The sequence below is a fragment of the Rhinatrema bivittatum genome, chromosome 15 (genome assembly GCF_901001135.1).
Source record: "Rhinatrema bivittatum chromosome 15, aRhiBiv1.1, whole genome shotgun sequence".
Lineage (NCBI taxonomy): Eukaryota > Metazoa > Chordata > Amphibia > Gymnophiona > Rhinatrematidae > Rhinatrema > Rhinatrema bivittatum.
Genome location: NC_042629.1, coordinates 43,379,536 through 43,406,804, shown reverse-complemented (window position 1 = coordinate 43,406,804; position 27,269 = coordinate 43,379,536). Strand labels below are relative to the sequence as shown.

At 44.2% G+C, this 27,269-nt stretch overlaps 1 protein-coding gene across 11 annotated transcripts in view; it reads right to left on the bottom strand.

The window, feature by feature from the left end:
- The window catches only part of TEX55 (testis expressed 55), a 71,415-nt gene extending 44,717 nt beyond the window's left edge, over nt 1–26,698 (bottom strand). For 10 of the 11 annotated variants that reach the window (XM_029579145.1, XM_029579147.1, XM_029579149.1 and 7 more), the window contains exons 1-3: nt 26,553–26,698; nt 21,142–21,774; nt 11,983–12,027 (exon numbers count right to left, since the gene is read on the bottom strand). In XM_029579145.1, coding sequence (XP_029435005.1) covers nt 11,983–12,027; nt 21,142–21,768 — 672 coding nt within the window. In that variant the 5' untranslated portion in view covers nt 21,769–21,774; nt 26,553–26,698. The remainder of the gene's footprint in view (nt 1–11,982; nt 12,028–21,141; nt 21,775–26,552) is intronic. The other variant, XM_029579146.1, reaches the window with a different exon arrangement.
- Nucleotides 26,699–27,269: the final 571 nt, after the last annotated feature.

The window sequence follows — 27,269 nt, the reverse complement described above, 5'->3', positions numbered from 1 at the left end:
GGGGGGGAAGGGGGGTAAAGGGGGAGAAGCGGGACGGGGAGGTTTGGAGAGGGTGAGGGTTTGGGGATAAGCATACTGGACTCCTGTTCCTTCTTGTTTAAGCAGAGCTAGCCCGCTATAGTTGTTCAATATGTCAGACTGGGGGAGGTATCAGAGTGCAGCCTAGTTTGTTGGCGACATGAGTATTCTCTAGGGTGGCTCTAGAGATGTCTTAGACACAGTTATAGATATCTGGAAGGGGGAAAACTGAGGAGTGTTTCCTCATGGTTCTGTGATTTGTGTCATCAATATCGTTTGCTGTATTATGTTTGCTTGTCTGTTATCGGCAAAGTTTCATATTGTGTCTGAGGATCACTCAATAAAAATTGTATTACAAAAAAAAAAAAAGAACTGAGCAACCCTGTCCATCTTTCTCTAGTGCTACAGCTGGTTCCTTAGTGCATACAGGAATGGTTTCTGGATTTGGGCACTTCTTGGAGTGCATCAGAACTGACATTAGTTATCAGCAGGTACAATGCACTCCTCGTACTGTAGTTTATGGCAGACATACTCATCAGTTCCTGGGTTCCATCTTAAAATGACCCTGAACTTTCAGGACACTTCTCTGTGACCATCTCTTAGTATCAGCGAGTTGGAACTCATCTTGTCTTCCAATAGTCATGTACAAATGGTAGATCCCTTTCCTCCACTGCCTTATTCTATACCTTTACCTCCTTCATGTTCAAAACTAAGATTTTTCGGGGAAGAAAAGGCAGAAAGAAGCTGAAAGCAATGACATCTGGGGGAGTGAAAGAGATAGAGCCAAGGGAAAAAGAGACAGACAGCTTGAGAGAGCAACTAGGATAAGAAGAGAAACAAAATTAGCCAAGGGAAAGAAGACCGAGATAGCTTGGGGGTAAGAAAGCGAGAGACACATTCAAACCTGCTTATAATGGATACAAAATCAATCAAGATAAGTTTGCTTAGTACAGAACAGTCCTCCAGTTTTCTCACAATGCGTTTGAAACTGGTTTTGAATCAGTTTTAAATAGTTTCCATGATGCTGAAGGCAATTTATTGTTCAGTTTAAAACCAGTTTGAAAATACTTTCCTAACTTGTTGTGAATAATAAAATAAAACAAAGATTGAAGTTGATTGTATTTGCTAGGATCTGAACGCAGCATTGTTATAATCTGCAATCATGTTATAATCTACCTCTATATTTAGACTCCCCTGAATGTAATTTCTATAAAGAAATGGTTCATATTAGCATAAATTATTTTAATATCACAAAATACAGACCCCCTTTGTTCAAAGAACTTAAAATGGATAATTAGGATCTCTGGGCCTTAAGGTCAGACCTGTTGGGGTGGGTGTCTTTCACCATTTTTCAGGCCCAGATATTTTGCAACTCCTAGACCCAGGGCATGAGAACAAGTCTCAAGAACCCTGGTAATAATGTACCACTAAGATATAACTCTAATAAAGAGGAAAGTTGCCCCGTACCTGTATAGCTGGTATGCAAATTAAGCTCCATCCCTCTCCCCTCCCTGACTCTTCAGCTACACCCCTCTCTCTGTATGGGAACTGAGCTCTGTTCCTCTATTTCTCTGTACTCTTTAGCTCAGCCCTTCCCTCTCTGTAGTGACCAATCTACTCTCTATCATCACAAATGGAAATTGAGCTCCACCCGTCTCTCTGGCTGTACTCTCCAGCTCCGCCCCTCTCTCTCTCTCTCTGAACAGTCAATCCACGCATTACTACTCAGGGGCGGATTATGGAAAAATATCAGCCCAGGCATTTTTATCCATACTGGCTCATGGGAATACAATTATGGAATAAAAGACAAAAATATAGAAAGTTCTAACATTGTAATATAGTGCAAATTTGAAATACTTAATATACCATATATAAAACATTTCAATGAGCACTTTCAATCAACAATAAACCTACTAGTTTGAGTACATTTCCTATTTTCAGTGGAATAGCAGGTGGCAATACAAGAATGCAGTGTTCCAGTCACCGGCAGCTTGAGTTAACGGGCTTAATTCCAGAGTCAGAAAAAACTGCTGAACTAGGACATTTCCCTTTACTATAGAAAAATAAAATATTCAAATGTTGGTGTCACCTCAGTAACAGCAACAACAATTCCCTCCACTATCAGGAACATTGCATAATCCAAAATCCTGCAAAGAAATTACTCCTGCAATACAATAACATACTAACTGCCAGACTCAAATGGTAATACCTATAAAAAAGCAAAACTGGAAATATAACACCAATATACCTCCTTCTGCTATGGATCTATACACAGAAAATACATGTCAACAGAATACCTCATCTTGATCACACATGCAGAATAAAAAAGGTCAACCATACTAATAAAAAGAATAAATCTTTCTGCATCATGCCAGGCCCGCGGTTCTACAATCAGGCAGGGGCCGGGCATGGTGCAAAATTGTAAGGCAGCACCAGCTGAAAGTGTCCCCGGCTCCCGCAGCCCGCACTCCAGCGCTTGTAAAAATAGGCCGGGCAGGAGCTGTGGGAAACCACGTGACCAGGCAGACCGGCCCACCGGGGCATGCCCGATCCCCCGATAGGCCAATCCGCCCGTGTTACTACTACACAGTACACCCAAGCTCAGCGTGCACTCTCTACCACCACACATCTCAACTAATGAGGTACATCTACTTTGTGAATGTATAAACTGTGATCCGTCCTGAATATTTTGGATTCGCGGAATATAAGATGTTTAAATAAATAAATAAATAGATAGAATTACACACTTCCTACACGTCACCATATTTCTCTGTCCTTGGATAGGCTTTTACTGCTAGTAGTGGTATAATGTCTGGCATTATACCACTTTTCCGTCAATCCTGTTAATTGTAATTTTTTTTTTTCTAATTAATAACTGCTAAGAATGTCAATTGTAAAGCCTGTTGCTAAGTTACTGTTAAATGTAAACCGCGGTGATGTATATCTTTACGTACTGCGGTATATAAAAATCCTTAAATAAATAAATAAATAAATAATGACAGCAAAACAAGACTTGTCCAAATCCTCCCTTAGGAAGCAAACCAAGAGTAACATGCAAATCAGTTACCATATTAGGAGCATATAAGTAATCAATAATTATAATAGTGAACTGAATTTGTAGCCTGCCTTTCCACATAATGCTGAAGGCAATCTAAGCGGGCAATAATGAAAGGGATTTCTGCTGTTAAAAACACTGACTGTTTATTGCCCTCCTCCTACTCTCTGCGTGTCAAAATACATGCGTGTGTGTATTTTTACCAGCTGAAAAATTGGGTGGAGACAAGCTGGAGGGACCTTCCACATGCAGACTGGGTGCAGTGTCTGGTGCGTACTTTGTGCCTGCTCCCATAAGGAGCTGGCCTATGAAAATGAACTTTTACCCGTGGGACTGCAAGCCCTGTGGCCACTTTCATTATTGCCCTCTTAGAGGCTACCTGAGCTAATGGAAGATGAAGTGACTTGCCCAGGGTCACAAGGAGTTGCAGTTGGGGAAGTTGGATTTGAAACCGGGTTTTGCTGGTTCTCTGATCAATGCTCTAACCACTAGGCCAAACCAGAAAACTGCTTTACAAAGCGAAAACCTTGTTCCCCCTAAACAGGATAAAATATATATACAACTGAACCAAAAAACAGGAAATAAAAGCTATTTAGTCCTCTTAATAGTTTAAACAAAGAAAGAATGGATATCAGACACATGCAAGAAATCTCCTGCACTTTTCAGCCACACTCCAATAATAAAGTTTTGGATTTTTACTTACCTTTTCAAATAAGCTCAAGATGGCTTCCAGCACAATTAGGAATTCAGGTACAATAAGTCCCTTCCCCAAAGAGCTTACAATCTAAATAGGCACATGAGGCCATTTTCAAATAGCCTGAGTAGTACCAAGTAAGTAGGTTCTTTTGCCATGCACAATGCATGGCTAAATTTCAAAGAGAAGCTAAACTTATGTATGCAATCCTTACACCTTCTGTCTGTGTGGGCGCCTGGGGGATGGCACGTTTGAAAATCTTATGGACGCACGCTGTTTTCCTGCCAGACCTATACATCTTCCCGCTAGGGAACGCCTCTTTTTAACCCCGCTACAAAGGCGGCATGCTGTATGTACTTTTACCCTGATGGAGACGGGAAATATTCAGATAAGACAATTCTCCTAGGTAAATGGCTTGGAAAAGTGACCGTCTGTAGAAAATGACCTTCTTAACCTCATCAGGTGGAGGTCATTTTCTATAGGCTCTGTTCCAGGTCTGTGGTGGGACTTCAGTCCACATTTGATCCGGACTGTGCCTTTGGATGGCTGGACAGATTCCAACGCCACAAGAGCCTTTTCCTGACTGAGCTCTCCTGCTATTGTCCAAACACTTACATAAATCAGAAGGTGCATTACAATAGTGCGGTTTTCTAAGCTGTGAAGAGTTGTAAAACAACAGGGGCGGGGGTGAGAAAACTGAGGGAGACAAACACTTTGAAACAAAGAGCTTCTACAAATCCCTAAGAGCTTAACCTAGCCAGCCAAAATGTGGCCGGTTAAGCTGATTTTCAGCTGCCAGCCGAATATTCAAGGCGAAATTCTTATTCAAGCTGGCTAAAACTTAGCCAGCCAGCACCAAAAGTTAGCACTAGCCTGCTAAGTCATCTTCCACCTGCTCCAATTACATTTTTTAAATGTGGAATTGTCAAACACCCCCCCCCCCCCCCCCCGGCCAATTACCCCTCCCTTCCTCCCAAAAAGAAAACTTTGGTAGGAGGTGATACCAATGGCCCCTCTCCCTCCTGCCTGTTACAAAAGCTTTGGAAGGAACTTCAGACTGCCCCATGCTGTCTCCCCTCCCTTCTGCCCAAGTTCAAAAGATTGACAAGGGGCCCAGCAGCTCCCCCCCTCCAGAATCCGTGCCCATTGTATAGTGACCTCCAGCTGAGCCGGTAGGAAGACTCATTCTTCCCTCTAACTGGCTTGGCATCCAGGGGTGCTCTGCTAGCCAGCTAACTTTCTCCCCTCCCCAATGTAATCTGCCTCCTGGACTGCCCAGCACTAGAGTGGCTAAAGGGAGCCCCCTGCTGAAGCTCAACCTGGTCAACTTTCAAAGGCTTTGATCTAGCCATCTTTATCCACTGGGACTTAATAGGGACACTGGCTTGCTCACTCATTAGCAGACACAGCCCTCCTTATCCTGCATGTCGATTTAAATCTATAAATTCTGTGTTTTTCTCTGTTTTCTTACCCCTCTGAAAGCACATCATCACCCCACCTTCTACCACTCCTTTCACTTTACAGCTTTGAACTCAAACACACATGTTGAAACACAATCTACTGTATATATGGCTAACGTCATTCATTCTGGACCTGATGAAGGGAGCTTAGAAAGCTAATCAAAAATGTGCTGAGTTAATCCAGTAAAAAGATCTAACCTACAACTTGTTTGCTAACCCTTATTGCTATAGTTTTCAATTAACATGGATAAACCCCAAGCGTATATTTGCATTCTTTCCCGAGTGCCTCCCTGGTCTCTGCTGGGTAGGGCATCATGCAGATAAAATAAAAAAAAAAACAACGAGATGCATCTATGGGGCTGATGCTGGTCCCTGCATCTCTCTCTTACAAAGTACAGCCTGGCTGAAAAAATACTTTTAACCTTATTCCTCCCCCTCTCTGTTTTTTGTGCAATCGCCTTTTCTAAGATCCAGCTCAGCTGTGTCTTTTTGGAATTCCTTTTTCATAATATGGGTAGCCAGGACTGACCCTTCTACCCACGCCCATCCCTTTACAACCAATAAATACACATAACACAGGTTGGGATCAACAGGCCGCAGCTTTTATTAACAAACATCCCGGAGCCCAAGCCAGCTCACTGTAACAATCAATTACCCCTCCCCACCCCGCCCATCAGCCACGGACCAGCAAGATGGGCAATCAGAGGCTATCCCAGCCTGTATGCAGTCACATCACGAACATGTCCCCCGCAACTCCTGCCGCCGCCGAGCAAGGGACCGACCACGTCGACCCCCGCCACCGCCCAAGCAAGGAGTCGCACCAACAACAACTGCACCCAGTTGTTCAGTTAGGAACCACTGACCTGACACCTGTCAAGTCAGACACTTTTAACAATTGCATACTCCCCCAATCGGCTCGAGCTACCCGCTCACCCCCCACCCCCCCAGCTGCAACAAAGCCAAACCCCCAAACCGTAACAGAAACCAAACTTAAGGTCGGGTGGGCGGGCATCGGCGTCCAGGGGCACGGCAGGTAAGCAGCAAATGCCTGCCGGATCACAGAATCCGCCCACAGCTCCTCCCACTCCCGACTGCCCCGGCTATAGGGGAACCAATAGGTTCCCTAGGATTGGTTTGAAAATAAACCTCCTCACCCCCCCCCCCCCCCCGCCTACTCCTGCAGCACGAGCCCAGATACAGGCGCCGCAGCTTCCCCCGACTGTAAAAGCTCCGGCTTGCCAGGGAAAGGCCTGGCACCATATTACGTTGTGAGAACACAAAATCTATTCGATACAAAAATATCCTAAATTGCTTCAAAAGGGGTATATATCAAGCTATTAATACATTTAGCACATATTTTATTTTTTCTTTATCTTAGAATATTCATGAATCTTAAACATATAACATAAATATAACATATATTTATAAATATCGTTTATTGTATTTCATTAACAATTTTTTAACATAGTGCAGATACCCAACAGAATACAACTCAACATTTAACAAGAATCACATAGTATCCCATAAAATACACTCATTCATTCACCACAAACATACAATATTAAAATCCCCACCATATTGCACATCTCCCCAAAATATCCATTAAACAAATACAAACATTACACAATGCAATGATCCCTATATATATTGTTTAACATTGGAGAGATTTGAAACATACACTTATGGAATTAAAATTTTGAGTTCTTATGCAATGCGTTGATGGTTTTCGGGGGGACATCATGAAATGGCTCTGGCGCCATGAACAAAAATTAATCTTTCAATGGTCTACTGTAATCCCTGGGGGTTTAAATTTAGATATTGAATGGGCAGCATTTTATAATTAATTTAAGCTGTAGATCAATGATAATTTTTGAAAGGTTGATAATGAATTTGGCTTTTGATTCTGGGAGATGGCTAATGATGTAGATCATCTTTGGGAAATACTTTATTACATGTTGAACTTTTAGATATACCATGCAAATACATTAGCTCAGAAACATATACGCATTGCTATTTGGATTGATATAAGTATACACAAGAGCAAACCTAATGTATAAATTAAATAATTTTGTTATAAAACAGGTTTATATGGTACGAGCTGCTGTTAGTTTAAGAACATATGAGGATACTTTTACTAGTTTAAGTAGCGGGATTTTCTTAATTTATGTTCCTGATTGATTCTCTACCTCGTGGGTGGGGATTTAAATGTGGTAGAAAGGCTTGGCGGTCTTCACGAGTTTTATTGGTTGAAGAGCTTGTGGTGTTTTTTGAGTGACACTTTTTGCTCTGCGGGAGGGGATTTAAATTTAGCGGAAATTGTTGAGGAAGTTCCGTTCTGGCAGCCGTTGTTCAGTGGCGTTGTAAGGCGATGAGGAGAAGAGTCTGCATGAAAATATGTGAAGTGATGTTGACTTTATAGTGTGGTAAGTCACTTTAGTTTCAGACAGGTATTTGTGTTAGATGCATTATAAATAATTTGATAGTTGCTAGTATCTTATTTGGTTCTTTGATTTAGAAAGTACTACTCTTTTGAGGCATATGTGCCCGTTTTACGGAGGTACTTGGATCCTTGTGGTGGAGCCCTCCGTTGAAAATTTTGTGAAAAGAATCATTTTTGGCGTTGTCAATAGTAATAATCGGATGTGAGTATATCGCTTAGCACATTGGTAGGTATCGTTTATAAATTAGATAATATTGTACATTTAAAGTTTGTGATGATTTTTGTCATTTTTAATGGTTTATTTTTGGTAATGGGTATTATAGGTAGTGCCTATCCCGACGTGTGAATGCATTCGGTTATAGACCAAAGTAGTGAATCCCTTTGAAGCACAGATGATTGATCAAAATTACAGCAGTAACTGCACCCCTGAGGAAGCTTGACTGCGAAACGGGGTCCCTGTCGGGAGAGTGAATATGAAGGGATTAGGAATCTTTGAGATTGGATATATGCATGTACTTAACATGTGAAGAATATTTATGAGACATTTAAAATATATATCATTGCAAGAGTTTTATGTTGTGATAATATTATTCATGTACATGTATATTACCATATATAGGGATCATTGCATTGTGTAATGTTTGTATTTGTTTAATAGATATTTTGGGGAGATGTGCAATATGGTGGGGATTTTAATATTGTATGTTTGTGGTGAATGAATGAGTGTATTTTATGGGATACTATGTGATTCTTGTTAAATGTTGAGTTGTATTCTGTTGGGTATCTGCACTATGTTAAAAAATTGTTAATGAAATATAATAAACGATATTTTTTTGAAGGGGTTAATAAGGGGTTAATAAACATGTGGATAAAGATGAACCAGTAGAAGTAGTGTATTTGGATTTTCAGAAGGTGTTTGACAAAGTCCCTCATGAGAGGCTTCTAAGAAAACTAAAAAGTCATGGGATAGGAGGCGATGTCCTTTCGTGGATTACAAACTGGTTAAAAGACAGGAAACAGAGTAGGATTAAATGGTCAATTTTCTCAGTAGGAAAGGGTAAATAGTGGAGTGCCTCAGGGATCTGTACTTGGATCGGAGCTTTTCAATATGTTTATAAATGATATGGAAAGGAATACGACGAGTGAGGTTATCAAATTTGCGGATGATACAAAATTACTCAGAGTAGTTAAATCACAAGCGGATTGTGATACATTATAGGAGGACCTTGTGAGACTGGAACAATGGGCATCCAAATGGCAGATGAAATTTTATGTGGACAAGTGCAAGGTGTTGCATATAGGGAAAAATAGCCCTTGCTGTAGTAACACAATGTTAGGTTCCATATTAGTAGCTACCACCCAGGAAAAAGATCTAGGCTTCATAGTGGATAATACTTTGAAATTGTCAGCTCAGTGTGCTGCAGCAGTCAAAAAAACAAACAGAATGTTAGGAATTATTAGGAAGAGAATGGTGAATACAATAGAAAATGTCATAATGCCTCTCTGTATCACTCCATGGTGAGACCGCGCCTTGAATACTGTGTATAATTCTGGTCGCCGTATCTCAAAAAAGATATAGTTGTGAATGAGAAGGTACAAAGAAGGGCAACCAAAATGATAAAGGGGATGGAACAACTCCCCTATGAGGAAAGGCTGAAGAGGTTAGGGCAGTTCAGCTTGGAGAAGAGATGGCTGAGGGGGGATATGATAGAGGTCTTTAAAATCATGAGGAGTCTAGAACGAGTAGATGTGAATTGGTTATTTACACTTTCAGATAATAGAAGGACTAGGGGGCACTCCATGAAGTTAGCAAGTAGCACATTTAAGATTAATCAGAGAAAATTCTTTTTCACTCACTGCACAATTAAGCTCTAGAATTTGTTGCCAGAGGATGTGGTTAGTGCAGTTAGTGTAGCTGGGTTCAAAAAAGGTTTGGATAAATTCTTGGAGGAGAAGTCCGTTAATTGCTATTAATCAAGTTGACTTAGGAAATGGCCTCTGCTAGTACTGGCATCAGTAGCATGAGATCTTCTTGGTGTTTGGGTACCTGCCAGATTCTTGTGGCCTGGTTTGGCCTCTGTTAGAAACAGGATGCTGGGCTTGATGGACCCTTGGTCTGACCCAGCATGGCAATTTCTTATAAATATATGTTATATTTATGTTATATGTTTAAGATTCATGAATATTCTAAGATAAAGAAAAAATAAAATATGTGCTAAATGTATTAATAGCTTGATATATCCCCCTTTTGAAGCAATTTAGGATATTTTTGTATCGAATAGATTTTGTGTTCTCACGTCCTTTTGTGATGTTTGATTATTATTAAGTAGGACTGTGATTTTGCCCTTGTGATTGTTACCATATTACGTTGGCCAGTCGGGTACAAGACCCGCCTGACCTTGCATTCTTTGTGAAGAGATCCATTCAGCAGCTCCTTCTCCATTGCTTAGTCATTTTGGACAGTTTTAAATTGCGGTATAGCGACAGAGGGTTACAAAGAACTGGAGGTGAGGGGAGATGCAGGGTAGTCCCATTGTTAAAAGTCCATTGAACTGTGATTTAAAATATGCTACACTTACTCCTAACAGGGCTACAAATAATTTGTTGCACTAGATCCTGGCAAGTGATTCTTCTTTGATGCTGTGGCTTGTACCGAATAACCAGATTTCTGGATCAGTTTGTCATATCTGCTTTCACATGACAAAGAACGGCACATAAAAGACTAGGAAAAATGAACCAGCATTCCTATCTGAAATCAAACGGAATTTAGTAATGAATGAATGAATCTGTGCTGATGGCACACAGACTGAGCATTCTCTTTAAAAGCAATCTTTGAGATGACGTTCCTGTTGCTTATTGTTTATCATAAAGCTCATGCGCTGGGTCAGTGTTTTCTGTCAGCCCAATGCCCTTCCATGGAGCAGAGCAAAGAACGGCAGGCCCCCTCTTTTTATACGTTATCCAATTCAAAGGTTGATGAGTGTGGAGCTATATTAGTACCGGGATGGAAAGATGAATCTAACTTCCAGCAGTAGCTGCTGCAGTTTCCTCAGTTATTGCATTGCAACTGAGCAGTGGGGTTGAAAGTCTAATAGCAAAACAAGAAATGGTAGCTAATTGATAAAAGTGTTGTCTGCTGTATGAAGTAGCACAGGATAGAGACAATGCACCGAATCCAGCCAAATATAGTTACATGAAAGGACTCTTTCAGGACATGGTGTACCAGCAAAATAATTCATTTGTTTCCTCTTTGGTTTCCAGGGCTAATTAAACCCACTTTCAGTTGCTCATTCTGAATGCTCTTCCACCAGGAATGGGATTCTAACAGAACTAGTCAAATGTTTTACAGCCAAAGTACAGAGTTTTATACTGTGAAAGTACATGGTACAAATCAAGACTTTAATCACAATAAAATAAGCTCATTCCTGAAGGAAAAACACTCAAAGAAACAACCAGTGAAGTTAAAACAGTGCGACAAATGTCATCCTAGTGAGTGGCCCTGTCTTCCTTAGGAAGACTACCTGAATCAAAATCAGGAGGAAGAGATGGCCCAGTCTTGGTTATCAACTCTGCTTTTAAAGTTTTCATGGTGCAAATGCTTTGAACCTGGTAGTGAAAACCCAGGACAGGCTCGTCTGCCACATATAATCTGAGGCCAGGCAGTCAGCTGAAGTCATTCACCTCAACAGATTCCTTGCCAGCTCACCCAAGAGTAATAGTCTTTACCGATTCGCTCTCTGCAAAGCAGATTTCTTTGATTCTGCCCTAGTGAGCTCCAGCCATCAGCTTGAGCACTTTGGAGCTGGTTTTCCGACTTTAAAAAACAGCACTGGCTAATCCTGGCAATCGCCTGTCCTTATTTCCAGGGCCATCAGCTTCTAAGCTCAAGCAGTAAAACCCACATTGCCCAAGCATGCTGTGTACGTTTGTGGCATCTGCTACTGGCACCTGGAACATATACTCCTTATTTACTTCAAGCCAGTAAAAATGTTATATAGGTGAGTGCTATATCAATGCCTGAACATAAGAACATAAGAGATTGCCATGCTGGGTCAGACCAAGGGTCCATCAAGCCCAGCATCCTGTTTCCAACAGAGGCCAAAACCAGGCCACAAGAACCTGGCAATTACCCAAACACTAAGAAGATCCCATGCTACTGAAAGTCATAAACGGATACTGGATGTTAGAATGTAGGATCTATGTAGAGCACGCATGGATTCCTAGGTTCCAGTGTACATGCCATGTCTCAAGCTTTCAACCTATTTGTTCTAGAGTTTTGCTTTACCGCGTCTTAGCATAACAGGAAGATACTCACTTCCTTCTTCGAAGGCTGTGGAGCTTCCTGTTCCTTTTTCTTGTCCTAAAATTTAAAGGAAGAGAGTTTCACAGAAAATGAGCAGGAGAGAAAGCAAACCTTGGGACCAGTTGATCCCCACCAAGCAGTGTCCAAGGGAAAACGTATTCTTCAGAGCCATTCTGGTACAGGGCTCACTAACTAGTTCCCAGGTAATAATTCGTTTTCTGGACACACTGCAATCCTTAGAGGAAACTGGTGAAATAAAGTAGTCCCAGGTCACAAAGGAATTAGCAAAATTGCTTACCTTGTAATAGGTGTTATCCCAGGACAGCAGGATGTAGTCCTCACATATGGTTGACATCAGTAATGGAGCCCTATGTACGGAAAACTTCTTTAAAAGTTTCTATGAAACTTTTGACGGGCACCAGAGTGCCTACTGAGCATGCCCAGCATGCCATGATATTCCCTGCCACAGGGGTCTCCCTTCAGTCTTGTTTTGTAGCAATTAGCGTTAGCCAAAATAAAATAATAAAACATATCGGACCCAACTCCGCGGGGTGGCGGGTGGGTTTCGTGAGGACTACATCCTGCTGTCCTGGGATAACACCTATTACAAGGTAAGCAATTTTGCTTTATCCCAGGACAAGCAGGATGCTAGTCCTCACATATGGGTGATTAGCAAGCTAGAGGCTGAGTCATTTTGTAGTGAAGCAACAGTGAAGTATTGTTGTTGAAATGATGCAGCCGAAGATCACAGCAGGTTGGATGTGGAAGGAGTTGGGATCACACTGGAAACAAGTTCTTTAAGACGGATTGTCCATAGGCTGAATCTTGTCTTCCTTCTTTGTCTAAACAGTAGTGAGCTGCAAAGGTGTGAAGAGAACTCCATGTTGCTGCTTTGCAAATGTCCAGAATAGGTACAGAGCGAAGGTGTGCTACTGAGGTTGACATTGCTCTGACTGAATGTGCTTTTACTCGCCCTTGAAGAGTAAGGCCTGCTTTCTCATAACAAAATTGTATGCAATCTGCTAGCCAATTTGACAAAGTATGTTTACCCACTGGTTTACCCGGTTTGTTTGGATCATAGGATACAAATAGTTGACTGGATTTTCTATGGACTGTAGTGCGGTTTAAGTAGAAAGATAGTGCACGCTTACAGTCTAAGGTATGTAAGGCTCTTTCTCCCTGGTGAGAGTGAGGCCTTGGAAAGAATGTTGGTAAAACTATAGATTGATTGAGGTGGAAGTCCGTGACTACTTTTGGAAGGAATTTAGGATGAGTACGGAGGTCCACCCTGTCATGTAGGAACTTTGTAAAAGGTTCGTATGTGACTAGAGCTTGTAGTTCGCTGACCCTTCTAGCTATGTAATGGCTATAAGGAAAACCGTTTTCCAAGTAAGAAATTTAAGGTCACAGGTATCTATGGGTTCAAATGGAGAACGCATAAGCCTGGTTAAGACTACGTTCAGGTCCCATTGTATGCTTGGGGAATGAACTGGAGGTTTAATGTGAGTTAGGCCTCTCATGAATTTACTGACGAGAGGCTGTGTAGAGATAGGTGTGTCTCCCAGCTTGCTATGATAAGCTGAGATCGCACTCAAGTGTACTCTTACAGATGAAGTCTTAAGACCAGAGTCTGGAAGATGGTATAGGTAATCTAGTAGTGAGGTAGTGGGGCAAGTGAAAGGATCTAGTGCTTTCTGAGTGCACCACAAAGTAAACCGTTTCCATTTGTAGGAATAATTCTTTCTAGTGGAAGGTTTACGTGATGCTATCAGAACTTGAGATATAGTGGTTGGAAGGCTGAGTGGTTGTAAGATCAAGCTTTCAACATCCATGCTGTCAGGGACAGGGATTGAAGGTTGGAATGGCACAACTGACCCTGTTCCTGAGTTATGAGATTGGGAGCTACTCCCAGGCGAATTGGATCCCTGACTGAGAGATCTAGAAGTGTGGGGAACCATACTTGTCGAGGCCAGTATGGGGCTATGAGTATCATGGTCCCCTTGTCCTGTTGAAGCTTCACTAGACATAGAGTTTTGGTTATGAGCGGTATCGGTGGATACGCATATATCAGGCCTGAATTCCAATGGCGAGCAAAGGCGTCCTTTGGTAGTTTGTTCTGCTGCCAGAGGAGAGAGCAGTAATTGTTCACTTTGTAGTTCAAATGGGATGCAAAGAGATCTATTGTTGGTTGACCCCAGCATTGAAATATCTTGGTTGCTAGCGTTGGGTCTAGAGACCACTCGTGTGGTTGGAATTGACGGCTGAGGCGATCCGCTACTGTGTTGTGGATGCCTGCTAGATAGGTGGCCCGTAGAAGAATTGAGTGTGCTAGGGCCCAGTCCCAAATTTGAGCTGCTTCTTGGCAAAGGAGGTAGGAACCTGTTCCCCCTTGTTTGTTGATGTACCACATGGCTACTGTATTGTCCGTTTGAATCAGAACTGTCTTGTGTGAAAGGCAGTCCTTGAATGCATGTAGCGCATAGCGTATAGCTCGAAGCTCCAGGAAGTTTATTTGAAAGGAGGCTTAGAGTTTTGTCCACGTGCCTTGTGTCTTTAGATGACCAATGTGTGCGCCCCAACCTAAGGTGGATGCATCTGTAGTTAAAGTCACTTGTGGAACTGGTTGCTGGAAAGGTAGGCCTTTGAGCAAGTTGATCTTTGATGTCCACCAGAGAAGGGAAGAACTCAGATCTTGTGTTATCTGAATGGGAGTGGACAATGGTTGAATGGCTTGAATCCACTGATCTTTGAGTGTCCATTGCATTAGTCGCATGGTCAGTCTGGCCATGGGAGTGACGTGAACTGTTGAGGCCATGTGTCCGAGTAGGGTGAGGCACTGATGAGCTGTAACTCGAGACTGATTGCGAAAAGAGTGCGCCAGGAGAACGAGCGTTTGAGCACGGTCTCTTGGAAGAAAAGCTTTTGCTGTGATGGAGTTGAGATCTGCACCTATGAACTGCAACTGGTGAGATGGTGTGAGATGGGATTTCTCGTAATTGATGAGAAATCCCAAGGAGTGAAGCAAAGTTATTGTGAGCTTGAGAGAATTGAGAGCTCCGTTTTGCGTTTGACTCCTGATGAGCCAGTCATCCAAGTAAGGAAATACATGCACTCTTTGTTTGTGAAGATGTGCCACCACTACTGCGAGACACTTTGTGAACACTCGAGGTGCTGAGGCTAGGCCGAATGGTAGCACTCGGTATTGAAAGTGTTGCCCTTCGGCCAGAAATCGCAGGTACTGTCGATGAGGAGGAAAGATGGGAATGTGAGCGTAAGCGTCTTGAAGATCCAGAGAGCAGAGCCAATCCCCTTTTTGAAGAAGAGGTAGCATGGTGCTTAATGATACCATCCTGAATTTTTCTTTCTTTAGAAATTTGTTGAGATTTCTGAGGTCCAGGATAGGACGTAGGCCCCCGGTTTTCTTTGGAATGAGGAAATATCGGGAGTAGAATCCTCTGCCCACTGAGGCCTGGGCACTGGTTCTATGGCCCTGGCTTTCAGAAGGGTGGATAATTCTGCTTGTAGGATTGTGGAGTGATGAGACACTGTCCAAGATGAAAGAGGAGGATTTTCGTTTGGTACAGTGATGAAATCCAAGCAGTACCCTTGAGCTGTAATTGAGAGTACCCATTGGTCTGTTGTGATGGAGGTCCAAGTTTGATGGTAGTAAGCTATTCGACCTCCGACTGGTAAGTGTGGAAGAGGATTTCGAGAATGGCTTCTGCTCTCTGGCTGGTTTTCAAAAGCCTGATGTGGATGCAGTAGGCGCAGGCTGCTGGGGCCTAGCAGGCCTCTGTCGAACTTGAGAACGCTGTGTAGGGCGTGGTTGTCTGGCTCTGGTAGCAGGAGGGTAATATCGTCGAGGGCGATAATATGGTTTCCTCACTTCTCTTCTAGGAGGCCTCCTAGAAGGTTGGTGCGTGTCTTGAGGAAGCTGAGACAATTGTTTCAGGGTTTCCGTGTGGTCTTTTATGGTTGCCACTGCCTCTTTGACCTTGTCTCCAAAAAGGTTTTCACCTAGACAAGGTAGGTCTGCTAACCTTTCCTGTACTTCTGGTCTAAGTTCAGAGGATTTTAACCAGGCCCACCTCCGAGCTGTGATACCTGAGGCTGATAAACGGGAGGCCGTTTCGAAAGAATCATAGGTGGCTCTCACCTCGTGCTTGCCTGCTTCTAGGCCCTTATGCACGAGACGGAGGAAACCTTCTTGAAACTGGTCTGGTAGGTGTTGGGAAAGAGCTTCAACCTGTTTCCACAGGTCACGCTGATACTGGTTCATGAATAATTGATATGAGTTTATCCGTGAAACCAGCATTGCTCCTTGGAAGATCTTTCTTCCCAAACTGTCTAGGAAACGACTGTCTTTACCTGGAGGTGTGGAAGCATGTTGTTTCAGTCTCTTAGCCTTTTTCTGGGCTGATTCAACCACTACAGATTGGTGTGGCAACTGAGATTTTTGAAACCCTGGAATGGGTTGGACGAGATATGTGGCATCAGCTCGTTTATTAACTGCTGCCACAGAGCCAGGGTGCTCCCACATCCGGTACATTAGCTCTTGCAGGACTTCGTGCACTGGAATAGCTAGTATCTCTTTAGGAGGATCCACGAACTGAAGGACCTCCAAGGTCTTCTGCCTAGTGTCTATTTCCGAGAGGAGAGAGAATGGAATAGTGTCAGACATCTCCTTTATGAAGTTAGAGAAGGAAAGATCTTCTGGTGGTGATTTCCTTCTGTCTTCTGGTGGTGAAGGTTCAGATAGGATATCTTCTTCAGACAATATATCATTCCCTGAGTCTGTACCAGTATCCAGTGGATGTTCTGATGGTCTAAGAGGCTTAAAGGGGACCTCAGACATTGGTGTATGTGGTCTCATAGGTGGGATAACCCCTGATGAACCAGGCACTGGTTCTGGACGTGTATCTGAATCGAAATCCTGAGGTGAAGTAGAAAAAACTTGAATTAGTGAATCCAATTTATCCATTAATGGTTGAAAAATGGAGGATTCTTGACCTGGCATCGATGGTGGTATCGGTGCCGGTGGCCGAATGGGAATCGACGGCATCGGTGGTACATACGCAGGAACCGGCGGAATCGGCATCGATGGCATCGATGGTTGTGGTGATGGTATTGCTGGAATCGGCATCGAGGCCACCGGTGCTGGAACGGGCGATGTCATCGGAATCGTGTCGAGGGCATCGCTGGCGTAGAAGGCTGAGGTCGTGGCATCGCCTCGATGAATGCATCTCTGACCGCTTGACGTATATACACATCAAGTTCCACCCGCATGGATGGTGAAAACAGAGCACCCATGGGGGGAGGCGGTAATGGCGATGCCGGTACCTCCTCAGGGCCCTGAGGAGGCACGGTTCCCTGCGCCGGAATCGACGGGGATCGCCCTGTCGGTGGCTCTGAAGTCTGATCCTGGAGCCGAGGTTTCTTAGTAGGTGTACTGCCCTCTGTCGATGGTTCGCCGGGTATCGAGGTCGCCAATGCCGTATGCGGCCTACGGTGCCGATGGCGATGCTTTTCTTTTTCGCGGGCTTTTTCACTGCCTGATGTCGACGCCCTGGACAATGGTGAGGGGGAGGAAAAGGGAGCATCTCCCGACTCACCTGGTAGACGTTTTTTGAACTTGACTTTCCGAATCGACCCAGCTGGAGACGATTGTGTTGAGGTGGATGGATCTGATATAAGCTGTATTTTAAACAATTGCTCCATTTTTTCTAGTCGAAGACGACGGCCCTTTGATGTCATTGTGGCACACAAGGGACAAGTTTTCACATCATGGGCTTCACCAAGACAGAGGACATAGTCCTGGTGAGGGTCCGTAATGGACATGTTCCTGTTGCATTTGGGACACTTTTTGAAGCCTGAAGCCATTTTGGGGCTGGACAGCCGTCGACGGCCAATGACCAGGTACAAAAATTTGTCAAAAAACGGAACGGAACCGCGAAAATCCAAAAACTTACCGCGATCGGTGTTTACTAAGGGGAGACCCTTTGCGGCTGAAGTTTTCTAAACTTTTTTTTTTAAAGTTAAAGTTGTGGAGAATTCCACAGGACTCCTAAGGACCGCGAGGCTAACTGCTTCGCGGAAAAAAGAAGACTGAAGGGAGACCCCTGTGGCAGGGAATATCATGGCATGCTGGGCATGCTCAGTAGGCACTCTGGTGCCAGTCAAAAGTTTCATAGCAACGTTTAAAGAAGTTTTCCGTACATAGGGCTCCATTACTGATGTCACCCATATGTGAGGACTAGCATCCTGCTTGTCCTGGGATAAAGTCTGTAACATAAGGAGCTTATTTATTAAGAAGGCTTTTGGAGGTAATTTTGTAGCAGTTCCCATAAGACAGCAAATACGTGCATGTCTTACACCAAGACTCAAAGCAAACTAGTACGCCTAGGTTTGCTTTGAAAATGATCCCATCCAGTCTAGCTTCTCACGCTCACACCTGTTAAATTTGTGCACAGATTGCATTTTCAAGTCCCTCATACTTTTTAAAATGCAGAAGTAGGTGCGCAAATGCAAGCCCTACCTCAACCCTGCCCCGGGAAGGCCGCCACTCGCTCTAGGGAAAGCTGTGCTCATGCCAGACATACGCACACATATCCTTCTAAACGTGAAGCCCGCTTGCAGGAGATGTGCCAGCGTACATTTTTTTTTTTTTAAAGTATGCCCGTGCTTTGGAATGCTTTGCCTTTAGAGCCGAGACAAATGGAAGATTTGGAAACATGTGAAAGACTGGCTGTTTCACTAAGCATTTGAGGGGGCTCTGAGCTGGTTTTATTGTATGTGGTCTTATTGTATTATGGACGTGCTGTTTCGTGAAAAAATACTATATTATACCGTGATCCGCTGAGCATGGTTTGAGCTGTGATAAGCGGAATATAAAATCATTTTAAATAAATACATAACTAGCAGGCCAGCAATTTTAGAGCAGGTCATTTCCATAAATATGGCGTTTTTACTCTTTGACATGCCTTTGAAAATGACCCTCCCTATTAATAACGCGCTCTTTGACTGCAGTCTCCCCTTAGTATGGGGGAAGCCTGCACGTTCTTCAATAATACACTTACTTTCGCTCACATTCTTCTGAAGCATTCATGATGGTAGAGTTTGGTTAGGGAAGGAAACACCACAAAGAGTTTTGTATAAATCAGAGCTTTCTTTTTGGCCAGTTGGTGAGGGTACTTGATAGAGCAGGAAGCAGTTCTTTGAAGGGCACTGACCAAGACACGGCACCAGTCCTGTATGCACTAGAACCTGCTAATTATCCAGAGGACAAACCATTCTGTACCTTGTAATTGTAATTACTATTATTACCATTATTATGTACTTTTTTCTTTTTTTATTCTCCTTTTAACCACTTTATGCATTACTTTGGCAGCATATATACAAATAAAGTTCCCTGAATCTGTATCTGAGAAAAGTAGCAGTAGAGGAGAGAGAGAAGAGAGCGAGATAAGCACCATGCCATGACGTTGGTGCCTCCTCTGCCACCAGTAAACGCGCTGCTCTCTTATGCCGCCTGCTGATGGGAAGGAGGAAGGGAAGGGTGGAGGAATCATGCAGTGACCGAACCCTGCAGCCGGTTACAGGGAGCGAGGTTGAGGGAGGGGGGTAAAGGGGTACCAGGAGGTTGCCCCGATTTCCCCTGCCCTTCCTACTAAGGATGGCCCTGCGTCTGAGTACTGGCACCTTTCTTTCTAGAAAAAAAGCACCGATTCTAATCAAAACTACGTACATGATTCCTGATGGGAAAAATTACCTACAGAGAAAGCAGGTGCAAATCTCTGTGGGCAATTTTTCCAGGGAAAATAATGATTATAGATACAAATCCAGCAGGTTCAAACTACCCAAGGGGTTTGTAACAAGGTGGGTAATGTGATTATTTACCCCTAGTGCAGCAGCTCATAATAGTTTCAATGTATTTCAACTGTGCTGTCACTTCTCCCCTTTTGTTCCCTTTCTATTCATCCATGCCTTGTGTACTGGCCAAGCAAAATATAACCACTTGGAGAGATGTCAGCCCATTGACGGCTTATTCCCTGGGTCTTGACTTTTAACCAAGGGCCTCTTTAGAAGTTGTCAAGCATTTGTTGTGCATTGGGAAATCCTCACTCTGCCAGGTTCAATTCCAAGTACCACTCTTGTTGCTTCAAAATAGTTCTTATTTTATTTAGATTTTTATTCTACTTTTCGCACTTTTTTCAGCCCTTCAGAGTGGATTACATTCAGGTACTGTAGGTATTTCCCTATCCCCAGAGGGCTCACAATCTGTTTGTACCTGAGGCAATGGAGGGTAAAGTGACTTGCCCGAGGTCGCAGGGAGTGACAGTGGGACTCGAACCCTGGTCTCCTGGTTCGTAGCCCACTGCTTTAACCACTGGACTACTCCTCCACCTTTACATTTGATCAAGCAATCCCACCCCCTCACTTGTTCTGTCTGATTGGAGACGGGGGCACTTTGTTGCCTCAAGCCTACAAAAATGTCCTTTTCTTACAGTATTCTTCTTACTTACAGTAAATAAATATCTTGTCACAAAGAAGAGTGATTACAACAAGAACAAAACAACCTTGAGCTGGCCTGGCAATTCAGTGGTGGTGCGCACTGCCATGTGGGAGACTTGGATTCCATTCCCGGGTTGGGTTTCTGCTCCCCAAGTGGGGCTACAGCAATGGCAGCATCCACCACCCCTGAAGGGTTTCGAGAAGAAGCCATTGTTCAACAGTGACATCTAGTGGTCATATTTAGGGTCCACATTAAGCAAGTTCCAGAAAGAGCCTGGGTTAGTGGTCCCTGGCCAAGGACTTTGGTTGCAGTGGCTGGACCGAGTTGGATGAGGAATACAGAAAGAGAGGAAAAACCCCTGGTAGATGCAAATAAAGGCTCATGTTCCTGGAGTCCAGCAGAGGCCAGCTCTAACTGCACAAGAGCAAGAGGAAATCTGCCAGGCCAAAAGAAAACCTAAAATAAAATGTATAAAGAACAAAACAGTTCACCCTCCTGACTCTATGACTATTTAAAAGACAAAACAGCTATGGATTGCTACTATACCAAGCACCCTTGGAATCCTTGGTAGCGCCATATATTATATATGTCTAGGACATATTTTTCATTCCTTCAACCCTTCTATTTTGCATAAACACAATTGGTGAACTGGTACTTACCCACTTCTGCAGGGCCTGCGTAGAAGCCGCATCAGCCTCCTCTGGGGCTTGTGCGGCGGCTGCTTCTTCCGCTTTTGGTGGTTGCGTAGTACCAGAATCTGCCTTTTTTGGTGGCTGTGCAGTCCCAGAATCTGCCTTTTTGGGGGCTGTGCCGGTCCCAGAAGCCGCCTTTTTTGGGGGCTGTGCGGTATCAGAGTCTTCTTTTTTTTGTGGACAGTACCTGGTACCAGAGTCTCCCTTTGTGGGGGGCTGTGAGGAGTCAACATCCCTTTCTTCTGCAGTCTCTGCAGCCTCTAAAGGCTGTGTGGCATCAGTTTCTCCCTCCTCTGGGGGCTGTGGGATGACAGCATCCACCTCTTCCGGGGGCTGTGTGGCACTGAGGTCTCCCTCTTCTGGGGGTGTGGTGTCGGTATCCCCTTCTTCTGGAGGCTGTTCGGCAACTGCATTCCCTTCCTCTGGGGGCTGTGTGGCACTCGCATCCCCTTCATCTGCAGGCTGTGTAGTATCAGCGCCTCCCTCTTCTGAGGGCTGTGTGGCACCGGCATCCTCTTCTGATGGGGGCTCTGTGATGTTTCCCTCCTCCTCAGGATTTGTAGAGACATTGTCTCCCTCTTCTCCGTTCTCCATCTCTATCTGAGATTAAGAAAAAAAACAACAATGGGAGCTATTTGGAGCTTTGCTAGATAGTACGCATCCCCTGATTCCACCCAACAGCACCCCAAATCCAGGTAGCAGCAATCTTCTAACCCTGGCTCCAATGGGAGCAGAAGCAAAGAACTTCTCCCCAATCCAGCCTTTCCCCTTCTCCTCATCCCTGATATGCTCTGCTCTCCTCCCAGTTGCCATAAAAGAGGGGCGGCACTTAATAATGTGTTGCTTCCTCTGCCATTGTAGCGTCAGTCTTGGTGGTACTAGTTGCATGGCTCCACATTGATCTTGTGGTTTATATGTCAATACTTTCTTCGTGCAGTAGAGAACGCTGACATAATGTTAAGCGCCAATCCTCTTCCTGCCGGGGTGACACAAGTGAATCGGAGAGCGGAAGCCAGGCCATACTGATGATTGGACTGGGGGGGGGGGGGGGGGGAGAATCAGGCAGAGCATATTAAGGAGCGGGGATGCCAATTTCTAATAGGGCTCAGGGAAGGGTGGGGCAGAGCAATTTGGGGATCAGGATAAGGGAAGACAAAGAGAGAGTTCAGAGTCAGCATGGATAGAGGAGAATGGACCAGGGATCTGGGGAAAGAAGTGGATTGATTGGAGAGAGATGGAGAAAGGTCCTGTGATGTGGGTAGGCGTGGTAACTGAGGTTAGGAAGAGATGGAGAGGGAAAAGACTGGAATAAAATGTTGAGAAAGAGAGAGGACCCTGGATGGGAGGAAGGAATCCAGGGAGGGAATGTAGAAGGATAAGGAGTGGAGGAGATCCCTGCTTAGGAGAAAGGAGAGCAGGCAGGAAGAAGAGGAGACAAGAAGCAAAGCAGGGGGCAGAAAGAGAGAAGAAAGAGGCAATCTTACTAAGCTATTCACTGCTGAAGGAAAGAGACAAAGAAGAAAAAGACAGAGTGAAACCTAAAAGTAAAAGGATGGAGGAGAACACCAAAGAGGGAATGGGGAACCAAAAAAGGAAAAGAGAAAAGACCAAAGAATGAGAAACAAAAAAGGACACTGAGCATGAAAATCAAGCCAGAGACAGTGTAAGACATCCTGGATCCAGGTCAGACTTTGAACTGCATCCATCATCTACACACAAGTCACATGTTGATTGTCAAGGCTTCCCTGCCTTGATAATCAAGTCTCTGCAACTATTACTTAATGCCGCTGCCCGTCTTATCTCCGGGAGCAAAAGACACGGCTACGTTACCCCCGTTCTTGTGGACCTTCACTGGCTTCCCATTCTGGAATGGATTAAATATAAAATTGCTAGGACTACTTTTAAACTGATCTCTTCAGACAAGTCACCATGGGGCAGTGCACTTTTACATAATTATTGCCTCACACGCCAGCTACGCTCTTCTCAGAGGGGCCTTCTGGATGTTCCTTCAGTGCACCAAGCACGATTATGCTGCACCAGGGATTGTGCTTTTCCTGTGGCAGCTCCGATTTTGTGGAACGCACTGCCAGAGGCCTTACGATTAGCTGATAGCCTAAAAACTTTCAAATCTTTGCTGGAAGCATGGCTATTCAAGCAAGTGTATGACTTGATCTAAGAAGTTTCTAATCAAATTATTAACCGAATTATTGGCTGTAACTGAGCTTGTCTTATTTATTATTTGTGTTAAATGTTATGCCTTCTTGCTTTAGGTGGTTTATAAATACAATAAAGATAAAGATAAGCAGGATTTTATTGCTTAATTTAGTTTTTTCCCGGTGAGCAGGACATACCTGCCAGCCTTAGACTTTTGTATTAGGTCCTAAATATTTTTGGCAGCAAAACTTAAATAATATGTTTAAGGTATCCTTTATCATGTTAGGTATTATTAGGAAAGGATGATATAATGCCTTTGGATTGATCCACAATGTAACCACACCTTGAGTATTGCATACAGTTCTGGTCACCCCATCTCAAAAAAAGATACAGTGGAACTAGAAAAGTCCATAAATCATTATTGGCATATAGACTTGGGAAAGCCACTGCTTATTTTTGGTTATAAGCAAGAAGGCCTGGATTTATTCTTTAGAATCCTGCCAGGTATTTGTGACCTGGATTGGCCACTGTCAGAGACAAGATGCTGAGCTTGATGGACCTTTGCTCTGATCAAGTATGTCATTTCTTATGTTCTCATATTTTGAGAGTAAATCACTACAAGTTTTCACAGGAACACTCCATTAGACCCCTCTACTCTCAGCCTGTGAGAATCAACTGCTCACTCACTAATGGTATTAGGGAAAAAAGTATTCTAGACTTGCTCATCAAAAATCTGGTAACTTTATCGCTACAGGATCTGGCATCATGACGTCTCCCCCACCCCAACACCCAAGAGAGAGCATCAAAGACCCTTGCCCCAAAAGGCCTTCCAGTCTTTCCAGACTCATGGATGGTGGATTCCTGTCTCTGCCTAGCTCCCACTCTCCATCCCCTCCAGTTTCCATGGTCAGTTTTAGTTTGGCCAGGTGCAAGAAGATTAGGGCTGCAAATAGCTCCAGATTTTCAGGATAGGTTGACACAATTTAGGTTTTACCCCACTGCCTGCAGAGGGGAGGGAGAGGAAGAAAGATAACGGGAAATGGGAAAGAGAGATGAGGGTAGTGGTGCAAACGTGGGGGTGGGGAGAAAGTGGTAGAGAGAAACAGGGATGTGGTGGAGAGAGATGAAGAGGGACGGAGTGTAGGCAGGCCCGGCACCATCGGGTGTGCAAACTGTGCAATTGCACAGGGCGGCACACCCAGTGGGGCAGCGTCAGAAGCAGGGAGATGCCCGTGTTGCCACCAGTGGACACGATCCCACCAGTGGCAGAAGAAATGGAGGCCTGTGGTGCCACAAATGGCACCACAGGCCTCCCACTGGCAGCAAAAGCAGGAGCCCCGTGTGCTGCCAATGGACCTGATCCCATTGGTGACAGAAGCAGCAGGAGTCCCGTGGTGCCGCCATGGACCCGATCCCGACGGGCAGCAGAAGAAGCAGGAGACCCATGGTGCCACTGGTGACAGAAGAGGAAGCCCGTCTGGCAGCTCCTTCTCATGTGCTGGCCCCATGGTATTCAACACTCGCAGTGCTAGCATTTCCTGTATTCTCATCTCATGTATTACCTGGTTTGCATGTGTGTGTGTGTGAATGGGAGTCTGCCTGTGATGGGTGTCTGTGTGTGAATGGAAAGCTAACTGGGATGTGTGTGTGTGCGCGCAAACGGGAGGCTGCCTGGGATGGGTGGGTGCATGAATGGGAGCCTGCCTGGGTTGCATATGTGTATGTGTGAATGGAAGCCTGCCTGGGGTGTGCGTGTGTGTACGTATTTCAGCCTGACAGCAGCTGAAATGAAGATGAGGGCCTGATGCTGCTGGTAGATCCTAACCAAAGAATAGCTGGAGATGCCTGCAGGTTTGTTTGTCTGTACATATGTATGAGCACATGAGTGTTTGTGTATATAACAAAAAAAGGAGAGATTTTGTGCATCCCACTCCCACTAATCCACGACAATCTCAGGGTAATTGGAAATCAAAAGCTCCCAGGTATGGAGAATATGAATTTTTAAATCCTTTTTAGTTTTATTTTTCAGGTATTATTTGATGTGTCTTCTGTTTTGAAATATTTTCTTGGTATTTGGGACATTTAAAAAAACGTGTATGAGTTTAATTATTTGATCTCGTCAGCTTTTTTTGAAATAATATTAATAGTATGTTTTTAGCATTATGATTATTTATTTATTCTATTTCTTGATTTTGTTTAACGTTTGAGGAATGGTGATGGTTCTGCTTTTTCATGATTGCACTGCATAAAGAGTTTGGCTTCTTGTGGTTTCCAGTTCAGTTTTTGTCTGTGCGTTTGTATTTCTATTTTATAGTTGCTCTATTCTGTATTTGGTGAGGGTCAGTTTATGTTCTGCATGAGTGACTAAGGAGAGGCATTTTCCTAATAGGAAGTGTATTAATGTATTTGGGCTTTCAGAGGGTCAAGCCCAACACCTAACACACATCACAATAGGCTTAAATACAATATGGGTTCCAAGTGTCTTTTTTTGCAGAGATTTCTGGTTGGCATCATAACAGTGCATGTAAATATAATGTAAGTGATATTTTTACCTCAGAATACTGTACTTTGATATTTTTCATGTAAAGTATAAATGCATAACACTTAATTGTGTGTGGGGGGGGGGGGGGGGGGGAGAGAGGAGGCAGGGGCGTGGGGCAAGGCTATAAGGTTTGCCTAGGGCACCTAATATAGCCTTGCATCAGCCATGGGTTCGGGGAGGGGGTGTCAGTTTTTAAAGTTTGTATCACTGAAGGTAGCTGGGCTTTTTTTTTGGGGGGGGGGGGGCAGGACAGAGAATGAATGAACGTGGGAGGGGGAACAGCACAGGGCAGCAAAAAAAAAAAACTAGTACTGGCCCTGGATGTAAGAAGGAGAATGGGAAGACGAAGAGAGATAATCGGGGGGAGAAAAAGAGGTAAATTGAAACGGAAACGGGGTGGGGAGGACGAGGTGAGTAGAGGACGCCAGAAAGAATCAGATAGAGAGAAATGAGATGAAACGGGGAGGAGGAAGTCGAGTAGGCGGAGGGATTTGGAAGGGAGGAGGCAAGATGAAACGGGAGGGGGAAGAGGTGAGTTCAGACGGGAGAGGGAGGCGGACACAGCTCAGAAACAGATGGGGAGATCCTTGCCGCATAGACCTCGCGGCCAGGGAAGCAGCACCGCGCCCGGAGATGTCCCTCAAAGAAGCCGGGCGACAGCGGCGTCGACTGAGTTCCTTACCGTCTCCCCGGACACCGATCTACCGACCCCGCGCCAGCTCCCCGCTCCAATCCGCACATGCACGCCCAGCTCCGCCCCTCAGTCTCATGGCACCGTCCCTCGGGAGCTCCCGTACGAGACGCTGAAATGGTCGCCGTGGCAACCAAACGTTGGGTGGCGCGGATTGGTGGAGGGTGAGCCACGTGATTATGAGCTGCCATTGCTGTGGAAACAGTAATGCACGCCAAGATGACGTGGCCTAGGGAGGTGTGTCTTTACCTGGGAGAAGGTTGCTATAGCGATAAACGCCTTCTGAGAACAATAATACTAAGTTACACCTGAAACTTTTAACTCATGGACTGGGGGTTAAAATGAGACGGTGTAAGGGTCTCTTGTCAGATCCCCCAGCTGTTAATGAGAATAGGGGCTTAGTTGAAGTTAATTTTTGCAGGGAAGAAAAAAAGGACAGTTACTTACCTGTAGGAAAGGTGTTTCTGTGCTTTCACGCTGTCAGAATAGACTATTCCTCCTATGCTGTATACAGATTGTAAAGTAGTCTAATCTTTTGGAACCAAAACAATATATTCCCCCGAATTCTAAGACAATGTTTTAAAAATATTCCGTTCAGGGGGTTGGAATAAAAACAAGAATAAACAATGGCACAAAACTGAGCTCAGGTCAGAATGAAATCATGCTGAAACGTATAAGTGAGAACAGACAATTGTGAGCTTCAGACTT